The 12,471-nt window shown below is 45.4% G+C and overlaps 1 protein-coding gene across 1 annotated transcript; it reads right to left on the bottom strand.

Annotated features, from left to right (window-relative positions):
* Positions 1 to 316: 316 nt before the first annotated feature.
* tmc1 (transmembrane channel-like 1) lies at positions 317 to 7,371 on the bottom strand. The gene is made up of 19 exons (XM_060053482.1): positions 7,366 to 7,371; positions 6,515 to 6,972; positions 6,178 to 6,399; positions 5,610 to 5,700; positions 5,431 to 5,512; positions 5,021 to 5,127; positions 4,793 to 4,891; positions 4,493 to 4,635; positions 4,260 to 4,404; positions 3,714 to 3,908; positions 3,430 to 3,609; positions 3,189 to 3,341; positions 2,877 to 3,005; positions 2,701 to 2,768; positions 1,767 to 2,006; positions 1,489 to 1,614; positions 1,320 to 1,398; positions 989 to 1,124; positions 317 to 773 (listed from the first exon to the last, which is right to left on the bottom strand). Exons 1-19 carry the CDS (start codon positions 7,369 to 7,371, stop codon positions 550 to 552), a joined length of 2,883 nt encoding a protein of 960 aa, XP_059909465.1. The 3' UTR covers positions 317 to 549.
* Positions 7,372 to 12,471: the final 5,100 nt, after the last annotated feature.

Raw genomic sequence — 12,471 nt, 5'->3', positions numbered from 1 at the left:
CATTTGCATTATAGCTACAGACACCAAAACAGAGCATTTGGGGGAAGCTCAATGTGTGACTGGCTCGGAGTGGCTGTAACTATGCACCACGGCTGAATTTCGGGAACGTCTTTGAATACTGTGTTAGTTGCCCACTAATACCTGTATTAAAGAATACATAAAATAGCATGTCATGGGACCTTGAAAGCCATGGCTAAAATTTTAGAGATGTATCATTTTATTGTTTTTGTAAAGCATAGGACTTTAGAAATCAGGTTAGAAAATACAAATCAACACTATTTCTTTGTAAATAACTACAAATATAGAAATACAATCATTATAATAAATTAAGGATATACAGTAATCGAAATTTGTGACCCAATGGAGGGGTCCAATGTTTTGCTTTCTATGTTTTATGTAAAGCATATAATAAACATTTGAAACGTGAAATAACCTCTCAAATGTTCTGTCCTGATGTCAGCCATCCCAAGTTACCAGCATGACGCCGCATTTTACTTTCTGAGCAAAGTTCTTCGTTTGCGCTCACCACGTGAAACACGCACATCCTCATCACCGTCTCTGCGTGCTCGCGACTCTCTGCAGCCTGGCTGGTTCACTTTGCCTTGGGTGGCCGGCCGGGTACCCGGCGGGCGCTCCTTGGTTGGCATGGCGACCACGGGAGGAGGCAGAGGCTTTCACGGGTTGACTTCGCCTGCAGTCCGTGAAAGGAGCCTGGTCATCGCCGTTTCTGCCCTGATCCGAGCTGAAGCTCCCAGCTCGGCTATCTGCCATGTCTGTTGAGGTAGGGGGGGGAGGCGGGAAACATTTGGAAGCCTAATGTATCAAACCGAACGTTTCACGTCACGTGAAGTTATGCTATCTCACTTCATGGTTTTTCCCTAACCCTAACTTTAATGTTAGCAAGATATGCAGCAGCCGCATGAGTCATGAACAACAACTTAATGACAGCTACTTAAGAAGTTTATAGTAGGCCTAATCCAGTTGTTACCATGTCGTCGGTGTTGGTGTGAAGGGTTGTAGCTTTGCTCTGCAACGCGGGGAGAAGGGGCCTTCCTGGCCTCCTCGAGCTCCATGGCAGCCTTCAGGGCCGCGCGCTTGTTCTTCTTTTTATTCTCCTCATTTTGCTGGTTAATTGAACGACATACAATTAGACACTTATAAGAAAGCCTAACATGGAACGTTTATTTTTCTAAACATTTTTCATCACCACGTGAGAGAGTGGAACATTACGATGTACTCTGCTACCATCTGGTGGAGGTTAGTTTAGCTGAAGCCATGAAAAGCCATGGTAAATATGCTGATATATTTTATTCATTTACCATTTGAAGCTTCTTCTTTAGCTCCACGTTAGCTTCTTTGTAGCTTTTGGATGTGGATTGTAAATAATAGATGGCCAATCTGGCAACAAACAAAAAAAAGAGATTGGATATGTCAGGACCATGTGAAAGTAAAAACACAAATTGTTAACCTTCTTGGAGTTTTACTCACACCATGAGGAGCATGAAGGGGAGCACAAGGCCAGGGTTGGCGGCGTAGCTGAACACTTTACTGATCCAGGCTGGAAAGTCCGACTCGAGAGTCTCCTGGATCACGTCAAACATGCGAGCCTTCCCACTACGGGAGAAGAGACCGGACCACTGAACGACGGCCGCTGCAGTCTGTCAGGGGATCAGTGCACTGCACACCTGCTGATCCCCTGACAGACTGGGACCAGTGCAAACCATCAACTCCACAACCATCTCGATAAAAAACATAAGTAGTCCAACCTGAAGGGGCCGCAGTCGAAGGACGGCGGTATGGTGACGATGGTGTAGATGGCGGGGAGCGTGGACAGGAAGAGGATGACCAGCAGCATGGCCATGTAGAAGTTGTTGGAGCCTGAGGCCTTGAAGACCCGTTCCTGGGGTACGTTGCAGCACATGACGGCCCAGCACTGGAGGTACATGGACACATGGAGCCGCAGCACGTTGAGGGCCGGGAGGCATGGCGCGTAGAACGCCCCCATCCTGGAGGGCAGGACGGAGAAGGGGGGAGGGGGGGATGTTAGGAGGTATAACGCTAATGTAAGTTAGGAGAGGCACAGGCGGCACTCAATGTGTATTTTCCAAGCTACTAAGGCCTTTTTATGGTCCCACATTCCCGCTACACAATGACCACGCAGACGCTTCGACAAGGCCGTGAACGTTTATGGTTCTGCGTCGGGTTTTAGTCAGAGGACCAATCACAGCCCTTGCTGCTGCGTCGCCTCGACGGAAGGTTATGACTTTTGGGAGGCGCACGTCCGGCCCTTGCGGTGGACGCAAGGAGGGTCCGCAAGGACGTAAGGGGTCCATAACCCCCTTGCGCTGCGTGAACGTGTCACCATAAAGAGCCCTTTTGAGTGCTGGCCTGAATAGTGTTGTCAATGGGTGTGTTAATGGGTGTGGGTATTTAAGACTGGTTACACTAACATTGTACACTGAAGAAGGCACACGCCGAAACGCATCTGTGCAAAAGTAAAAAAATATTTATGCAGTGCGGCCTCCTTCCTATTTATTTAGGAGGTATAACGCACAATGAATTAAAAGGACAATCACATTTTGATACAAATTGTACATTTTGCTGTATGAAACACCAGACCACCACCGACTAAAACGATGTGTAACAGTGTTTCTATCAAAATGTACGATTTGTTTGAAATATGATTTATGATTATCCTACCAAATCATTCCTTGATTGAAGATCAATCCCAGAACGTTTCCGCTGACGTCAAACTCGGAGTAAGATGGCTTTTGAAAAGGATGGAAAAAATAGGATGATGAATTGTTTGAGCTTTCTACATGTAATGTTGGATTTCGGACCTCAATCTTTTGGACGAATCAAAACCGGTGTCTCACAAATCCCGCCTCCAGGTCCCAGCACCAGCAGTAGTTGAGGAAACGAACAAGAACGGCTCTCAGGAAGTCACCGATCAGCAGTGTGATGTACGTGGTCATCGTATCGGATATGATGAGTCTCACAAACTCCTAAAGAGAAGGATCCATAATATGTACGCTTAGACTTGAATCTCTCACCAGAGTATTGCATCCCTTACCACTTGAAATATTTCCATCAATCAGACAAATACTAAATTCTAATTCTAAATTGACGATCGACCAACTAATGCTCTTCCACATGTGAACATCTCACCCAGACTGACAGACACTGACCTGCCCCACCATGGTCTCCCAGCAGGGGCCTCTGGGGACATCGGCAGGGTGGGTGAACAGGGGGGGGGCGGTGCTGTTGTCCGACGCGGTGTTGTTATGAAGACTAGCCTCCCACATGGTCATGTTGAACTGAACCACATCCTCCTCTTTTCTCTGCGAGTCAAACAAAAGGGGCCTCGTGTGAATCGCCGTCTAAAGCCACATTAATGTTGCTTTAAGTGCAGCCAATCCTTTTGCTCACTTTGAGGTTGATCTCGTCCATGAGTGCGATGATGAAGGTGTACAGATTGCCCAGGAATAAAGCAAAGATACGGCCCAGCTGCCACTGCAGGGCGACGCGGGGATGGTAGTTCTCCAGCGCGCTGATGACATCAAACAGCATGGGACAGAACATCCCCAGCAGGGACATGACCATGTTCACCTGAAGAAACACAAGCACCTCAGACTTATAGGAGTGTCCAGCACCTCCCATGTAGGAACTCGCCCTTTGGACTCCAGCCTCCTCTCTCTCTCTATCATGTGTACCTCATTCCTCTCCCACCAGGTGTGGTTTTCAAATCCTTCAAGGGCAAATTTCTGCGAGCGCCGCACTACGAAGTAGATGAGGTAGCCACTGCCGGCCAGGCAGCACAGGACCAGGAAGTTGGCCAGCACCCGCAGGAAACGAGTCAGGTGGATGTTGTCGTCCTTCCTACTCTCTTGCTCCTCCAAGATGGCCTCCTGGAATCAAACAAAATGGACAGTTACAGAATAGGTTGTATATCCAGCTCACGTGCTGCATACCACAGCCAAAAGCATCTTTCACTAGGTTTACATTTACATTTACATTGTGGGCATTCAGCAGACACTTTTGTCCAAAGCGACTTACAATAATTACATTTGAAGGAAGAAGGAGAAACAACAATATATTGCTGTCGGTACAGTAAGGATGTTCATAGAATCAAGTGCCAAGCACTAACTATCGCTAGGTTAACCCATTCCCCGTACACAACAAAGACTGCTAGGATAAGATAATGTTATGTCACAAGTACACAAGTACACAAGTACAAAGACATTTTGTGGGGTTTGGACCTTGAAGCTGGTGGTGATGGAGGCAAACTTGTTGTCGGCCGTCTCAGGATTTCCTATCAGATAGTCCCAGCTGGTGAATGTCTTCCAGCTGAAGTTGAAACTGTTTTCATCCCCTCCCCCAGTTTCATTGGCATTGCGTGCCATTCTGTAAACCAAATGCATTCATCATTGATGCTTGAGCTAGACATATAGAATATATGATTCATTTGTGCTTGTACAGGTGACATATTTACTTTCTGATGACCACCATGTAACTGTAGGCCACCGTACCCACACCGACCAGGAAGTAAGAGAGAGGCATGCGGAACTTGAGCCAGCCAATAGCGCGCTGACTATTGTAGTAGCCATAGAAGAGCACTGAGTATTGGGCATAACCCTGTAACATGGCATTCATTTAAGACTTTGTAGTTATTAAATGGTGATGATTATAGAATGATGTATTCATCAAAATAGACACAAACATTTTTAATAACTAAGATATGTGCTGGAGGAACACGTGCCCTTTATTAAAGCTGTACATAAACACTACTGACCCCAAAGTCCCAGAGGACCGCAAAGTCCATGGCATTGGTCTCCTCAGCCCTGGGCACAGTCTTTCTAGGCATGCTACCGTACGGCCTGCCCATTAATGCCTGTGGAAGAGGGAGGGACAAAAGCAAGAAGCCTGAGTTATGTACCCTGTGGATGAGACAGATAGAAGCTGAGCTGAGTGGAACTAGAGCTCCAATATTGTCTAAATATATCAAACCAAAAGCACTGACCTCAGGTACCATTACTAGACCAAAGGTCAGACCGAACAGGATCATGTTGATGCCATACATCCACCTCAGGAATATGAAATAGGAGGCCACAGATGAGCCAAAGTGGCCTGGAAAACAAAAAAGTTTTGTTAGCTTTTTATTGTACATTTAACTTTCCATTGCATCAATTAAAATACCTTTACAAAGTTGGATTTAGATGTGAAGCAAGAGGCTTCGAGAATATTTCTGTCATTTGCATAGTTACTATAAATGAAAAAGCTTTGACAAAGTTAGAGTAGAATGAGAAGCAAGAGGCTTGAAGAATATATATTTAATTTGCATAATTACTGTAAATTAAAATACCTTTACAAAGTTAGAGTTAGAAGGGAAGCAAGAGGTTGGAATAATATTGATGTTGTTTGCATAATTACTTTCGATCTCCTTGATTTTCATCTCCCATGGAATACAAGCAGTTGTGAAGTTCTCGAAGTCTCTCTTAAACTTCATCCATTTCTGAAAGATATAAGACATCCACATACATGATATTAAAACAGCATGTGGGATTTCATAGTCTACTAATTGGCCTCCAGTCCAGCCGATGTGTCCTGACCTTGTTCATCATGACTTTGTATGCATAGAGCTTCCGGCCTTTTCCTTTCCCCAGAGCTCCCTCATATTTCTCTAAGAACTCCTGGGACTCTCTGCAAGAGGTTATCACTGTATTATATATACTGTGTAGTTCTAACTGAAGAACATAGCACTGCTATAAAAAATACAAAATATTGGACTTTTGAATATCCAGACTAAAAGTAATTTTTTTGAAGGCAACAATTTTTCCAACTGCAGTAAAATGTCTTGCTGAAATCAGCCATGGGCAAAATGTTCGTAGCACTTACTGAGGAATCGATTGCAGCTCAAAAGGAAACTCAATTACAATTAGGGCATTTAGCAGACGCGTTTATCCAAAGCGACTTACATCAGTTATTATACACATTGACACACTGACAGCAGAGTCAACAATGCAAGGCGACAGCCCAGGGACTTGCTCAGGGACACATCAAGACTCAGCTAGGAGGAGCTGGGGATTGACAACTGCTCTACCTCCTGAGCTAAGCTGACACTAACTCAACACACCAAACACTAGCCACTATGATATTGTAACTTGTGGATGAGCTGACCTCAGTGTGGAGTGTTTCTTCTTCATAGGCCAGGGCTTCCCCCTTAACGCTTGGATCAGCTTCTTCTTGTCGTCCACCGCTTCCTTCAGCTTCTCCAGCTCCTCTGGGGTTAGGGTCTCTGGCCTCACCTCCTTCTCCACCTCCTCCTCCTCCTCCTCCTCCACCTCCTCATCTTCCCCCTCTCCTTCCTTGTCTCCATCTTCACTTGATTCTTGCTCTGAGCTGAGACAGGGACACAGGGGTTGTTTGAAATAGTGGCACATATCTAGTAATAGGCATGGATGAATTTGAGGCTGTGAACTATTTGTTGTCCCAAAAACATTACCGGTTGCGTTACCTGGTTTCAACTTTTTTGCGGTGCTTCTTCTTTCCTTTCTTCTTCCCTGCTCTTTCACAGGTGTCCTGTTCATTCTCTTCTGCTTTGGCACATCCCTTCCTCTGTGGCTGCTTGGCTTCTCCCTCTAATTCTCTCTTTGATCTCCCTTTGCTCCTTGTTTTTTCATTCTTTAGATTCTTCTTGTTCTTGGCAGCAAAGTCCCTACTGTTTACTTTGGACTTGTCCAGGCTCTGCACATGTTCAGCTTTCTCCTCCCTGTCTTTCCTTCTCTTCCTCTGTCTCTCTTTCTCTGTTCTCTCCCCAGAGTCAACAGCATGTTGTGTATTTCTAGATCCTCTCCCCTCGTCTTTCTTTCTCTCCTTTTTACTTTCTCTCCGTCTCCTCCTTTTTCTCCCTGAGGTGGGTTTTCCGTTGCGCGTATCACACCCTTCCCCTGTTTTTAAGACAGACGTGTTATACTATTAACATAAGGATCTTCTCTCTATATGCTATGAATTTCAATCTCTCTCTCTCTCTCTCTCTCCCTCTCTCTCTCTCTCTGTGCGTCTCTCAGTCTCTCCCTCTCTCCTGATGTGTTTTCGTGTTCCTAATCCAGCAATAATTGGGGACACAGGTCGTGATGGGTGGACAAAGGGAAGTGCATGGACATGGGATGCGCGTGAGATGAAAAGAGAAGGGATGTGTGGACAGAGCGGGGGGGATCCACAGAGCACCGGCTGAGCTATGGTGCATGGAGGTAGACGAGGGAACAAGAGGACAATGGCAGCCACCTGCCATCACCTCTGTGACTGTCAGGTCCCTTCCGCCCAGCCCCCCCACAAGCCCTCCTCCCCGCCCAGTTATCCCTTTACAATCATGGAGGACAGATTAAGGGTCTCCCAATAAAGAAACACAACACCACCATGTATTTATAGATCTACTCATTCAGGTAGAAAAAATAAATGGGAAGGGTTGATAATATATACAATGACATTCCGAGGACACTTACCCGAATCTTCCAGTTCAATACCAACTGTAAGAGAAACCCAACAAATATTATTGATTTATGAATTATGTTAAAACATATTTTTGTGTTATATATCATTCTTATTATAATGTATATCCAAGATGTAGTTGTGATTCTATTTCCTAGGAAAACCTCACCAATGTATTTGTAATAACTACCGCTATCCCTTCCTGCGTCACCCTGATCCAGCTTTCACTAAGGGTCTACCTGCAGACACCCCACCCCACTACTGGGGTGAGAAGGTTACCAGGAGGAGGGCATAGCAGACCATTAGAGCAGGTAGAATTGAAGAGAAGGTCTGTTTGTTTTTTGAAGTGTCATTTGGATGTAACCGGAGTGGCCGGGGCTCGTGGCTCATTACTGCCATGTGCATTGGGGGGACACAAAGGAAGCCGACAATGGGCTGATACGAGGTGAGACAAGGCCTGGGGGGGAGGGGGAGGCAGCCAAGGGCCAGAGGGCAGCACCCACAGGGCTGCACCCTTCAACCTGAGCGTGTGGCTGGCCCAGGGAACGGAATGCGTGGGAGAGGCCGGGTCGCCCTGTTTGTTGTTCGGCCGCCTAGCTGGTTGAATCAGTCGATTTTTTGGGGGCATTTACAATTGGCTTTTAATTTTTGTCCTTTCAGATTTAGATTTTAGGTAACTGTACAGCTTTGGCACATGTAAAACATTGTGTCTTCTAGATGCAAAACCCATACTTTTAAACTGGAATGATTATTGACGTTTTCTCCATATGCAGTGGGTCTTTGTACTGATGATTAAAACGTGAACCACAAAATGGAATTCCTAAAGGATGAATGTTGATGCATGAAAGAATGTCACTGACATGAAAGAATTCCTATATAAAAAATAACCTCAGTATGAATTGAAAGCTTGGGTGAACTTACTGTCATTCTCTGAAGTGATGAGATGGTCCTTGGGCATCTTCTTTGTATTGTGTGATGGTCCTGTCGCCTCCAACTCCTGCAGAGCCAGGATCCAGCAGGTTGTGTGCAGTTGGCACTGATGAAACTATAGCAGTGCTCTCCCTCCTGCTTGACCTGCTACCTTAAAGCTAGACGGATCAGCCCATCTGAGACCATCTCAGCAAGACGGTCAGGTACCAGTCTCCATTTATATACTGTGTGTGTGTGTGTGTGTGTGAGTGTGTGTGTTTCTTTGATAAGGGCTGTTATAAAGGGGGGGGGGGGGGGGGTTGTTCATGGTGTGTTACTCGCATCTGTGGCATAATACGCTTTTTGTTTTTTTTTAAGCCGACCGTCGACCCGAAACATGCACAATGACGCCATGGAAACCCTAGAGCCATGCGATTTCACTCGCTATGAATATTTCATAGGAGTTATGAGTGCTTTTATGCAGCTATGTGCGTGTGTCTTATTGGTGTGTGTGTGTGTGTGTGTGTGTGTGTGTGTGTGTGTGTGTGTGTGTGTGTGTGTGTGTGTGTGTGTGTGGTGTCTCATGAGCAGATCATTGCTTTCTTTTTCTTCTTGCCTAATGATTTTGGTCTACTCTTAAGTTTGCTTAATAATAACGTATCTATCGATGTACGTGATTATGTATGATTATAGCTATAGACAGCTATAATCATGTTAAAAACAATCTCACAGAAAACAAGGCAACAATTTCAGCATGTCTTTTCGAGCTGAGATATACGTGTTAAGTCTGTATGTGTGAGTGTTTCATCTACCTACAGAAGTATCCATAATATCTCCACCTCTCACTTGACAATGATTGAAAGGTTGGAAAAATCCCCAAAAACGTGGGATGTGACTCAGAAACTATGGGCTTATTTTGTCTGTGGTGCCAGCACAGATGGGCAGACATATGTCTGTCCGGGCCACACGGACTCCACAACCTACCCTTATGGGGCGCCACTAGTCAAGAGATGAAACTTGGAAACTAGTTTCAACCATTTCAATGACGCAGCCATTTAGACAGTGTAGTAAACCAGTGTGCCTCTAGAGAGTGCTATTGAGCTAGCACTCCTGATCTGAAAACATACAGTACAGTACACTACTGTGTGTGTGGTTGTGCCTCTCTGTCTGTCTGTCTGTCTGTCTGTCTGTCTGTCTGTCTGTCTGTCTGTCTGTCTGTCTGTCTGTCTGTCTGTCTGTCTGTCTGTCTGTCTGTTGTGTGTGTGTGTGTGTGTGTGTGTGTGTGTGTGTGTGTGTGTGTGTGTGTGTGTGTGTGTGTGTGTGTGTGTGTGTGTTTGTGTGTGTGTGTTTTTTATTTGTGAATAATTATTGTATGGCATGTTTTGTTTGCATGCACTTCAAACCATTGTTAAAATGGTACAGGCTTGTTTTGGATGCACGCAGTCTGTTGTCTCAGTGGAGAGTGCAAGAGAAAGAGATCAGTTTCCCACGCTAATGTTAGCCCAGATAGCTCGGAATCCATGACTGTTAAGGTGAAGGAGGTCACGCAACCTGAACCAAGTGTTGTATAGGCCTACCCGGAGTAATTACCTCTGTAACTTATCCCCACACTTGGGATAGTATATATGTTTTCGAATGTATGACTTATATAACTGTGTAATGTTATTTTCTGTAGAACTGACTTCTAATAGCAATTTGTATTACCAGTCAACACTAGAAAGGTTATTTCTTGGTTTGTTTATTTGTGTGTGTGTGTGTGTGTGTGTGTGTGTGTGTGTGTGTGTGTGTGTGTGTGTGTGTGTGTGTGTGTGTGTGTGTGTGTGTGTGTGTCTGTGTGTGTGTGTGTGTGTGTGTGTGTGTGTGTGTGTGTGTGTGACGTTTGTGTGTGTGTGTGTTTGTGTGTGTGATAACTGAGCATGATTTGGAGTGATTGTTGACCTGTAAATAAGGGTGCACGGTTGTTGACGTGTAAGTGCACGTTCTTGTGTCTGTCTTTGTAATCGTGCCACTCCAATGTAAACAGACTCTGAGATTGATTCGTTCCTTTGTAAGCTTGGTAAGAGGATGGCCTTAAAGACCCACAGCTTTTACACCCTCAGCCGATGGTTCTCAAATGGTCTAGTCTCAGGACCCTCATGTTTCATAAGCCATGAAGTCACCAACAAAAATTACTAAATATATTTACCAACATTTAGAAACAAAAGGCTGCTACATTTGGGATAAACTAGAAAGCCTTGGAAACATCAATTTACAATGAAGCTATAGTTAATTCATGGGCTTCTTTTTAAAGATCAAGGTTTGGCAGGACGGTGTCCTACTCAAATTGTTAACCTAACCCTAACCCACCATTTGAGAAAAACTGGCCTAAACAACAGATCTGACACTGATTATCTTTCTGGTAAAAGACTCTTTGCATCAGATAACTATAAGATAAATGAGGGTCCTCACAACAGGAAAAACGAGTGAGCGTTTGAGTCCTTGCCTGGGTAATTACCGCACGTGATCCTGAGATGGTTGAGAGTAAATTGATACTTTTGGCATTGACTTTGAAGCTGACTCTCAGCGTGACTCTGAAGAGTGATTTGTGCGCGGATGATTAGAGACCAACAGCACCTGGGGTTCTCGTCGCTGACGAATAGCGCTCAACCTTTCCACTCAATCGAACTGGTTCTATTATTTTCATCAGGATCCCTTGCTAGCGTAATATTCCTGACCTCCTAAAGATTGTCCACAGAGGGGTTAAAGGAAAGTCGTTTTTCTGAAGCATAAAACCCTGTCTTCTTCTCAACTGCACACTCATTTAGGTCTGACAGGGGCTCTCCAGTCTTTGATGATAGCTCGTGCTTGTTGAGCAATATTGTTCCTTTGGGTTGTTGACACTAAACTCAACCCACAGCAGGAAGCCCTCGGGCCAAACCGCTCCAGTGTTTTTGAGTGAGGGAAGAGAGCGGTATGGGGGAGGGAGAGAGAGCCAAAGATGGGGAGAGAGATAAGCACAGGTTTGTTAGCCGAAACTCAGACTCTGAACCCATTTTACTGACAGAGCTTGAATAAACGTTGTCTCATCCAAACCTTCTTTTACCGTTTACCCAGTATAAATGACCATTATTTGGGACGTGGCCTCTGTTGTTTCTTCGGCGTAACCAGTAAGAGAAAACAGACCAACAAAAGAACTGGATATTGTAAAACAACAAACATACATTCTATCACACCCCGTACTATACATTTGGAAGGTTGTTAAAAACAGCCTTTTAATCATTTTAAAGCGAAGATGTAAAAAAGCAAAGTAGGAGAGAGAGAGAGAGAGAGAGAGAGAGAGAGAGAGAGAGAGAGGATGGCTCGAAGTGAAATCAGTTTTCCTGTTTGGTCTGAAGCGCACACACAAACACACACACACACACACACACACACACACACACACACACACACACACACACACACACACACACACACACACACACACACACACACACACACACACACACACACACACACACACACACACACACACACACACACACACACACTCAAGTTCATGTTGCCCCAGTATGGAAGCAGCGCAGGACCCTCAACACAAAACTAAACACATGAGCAGGAAACCCAACACCCCAGCCGGCCACAGCCAGTCCAGTGAGAGACGGAGAGGGAGAGAGAAATACAAACATGAGAAGAGTAAATACGAGGACAAGAAGAAGAAGAAGAGAGGTGAAGAAGTGTGAAGGAGAGCCACGTTGCTGTGGAGCGTTGCAGTTGTGGCCTGGGTGTGGAGAGGAATGAGCTAATTAAGGGGATGTCATGATTGTTTGTGTGTGTGTGTGAGGCAGTTTGTGTGTTTTTGTGTGTAAACCTGCGGTAAGGAATGCACCTCATGCCCCAAATATAGCCCCCTCGTCGTCATGGAGGGGGCGGGGTCCACGTGGCCGAGGGGAGGGGTTTTCTGCGGCGATTGACAGAAACACAGAGACGGAGGCGTGTCTTCCTGTGCAGACAGAGCAGCACGTGGCCATCCCATCTGCACGAGGGAGCAGCAACAAAGACCAGCCAGTCTGGGGGACAGAACCCAGGACATCTGCT

Source organism: Gadus macrocephalus, chromosome 6 (genome assembly GCF_031168955.1).
Source record: "Gadus macrocephalus chromosome 6, ASM3116895v1".
Classification (NCBI taxonomy): domain Eukaryota; kingdom Metazoa; phylum Chordata; class Actinopteri; order Gadiformes; family Gadidae; genus Gadus; species Gadus macrocephalus.
This window is presented reverse-complemented; position numbering and strand designations above follow the sequence as displayed.

Bases quoted from the DNA above. Each gene is read 5' to 3' on its own strand.
- tmc1 (XM_060053482.1), bottom strand. The intron at 3,610-3,713 runs GTACACATGATA...GTGTTTCTTCAG, and splicing joins CCTGGTGGGAGAGGAATGAG to GTGAACATGGTCATGTCCCT. The intron at 1,399-1,488 runs GTGAGTAAAACT...GTTTGTTGCCAG, and splicing joins CCCTTCATGCTCCTCATGGT to ATTGGCCATCTATTATTTAC.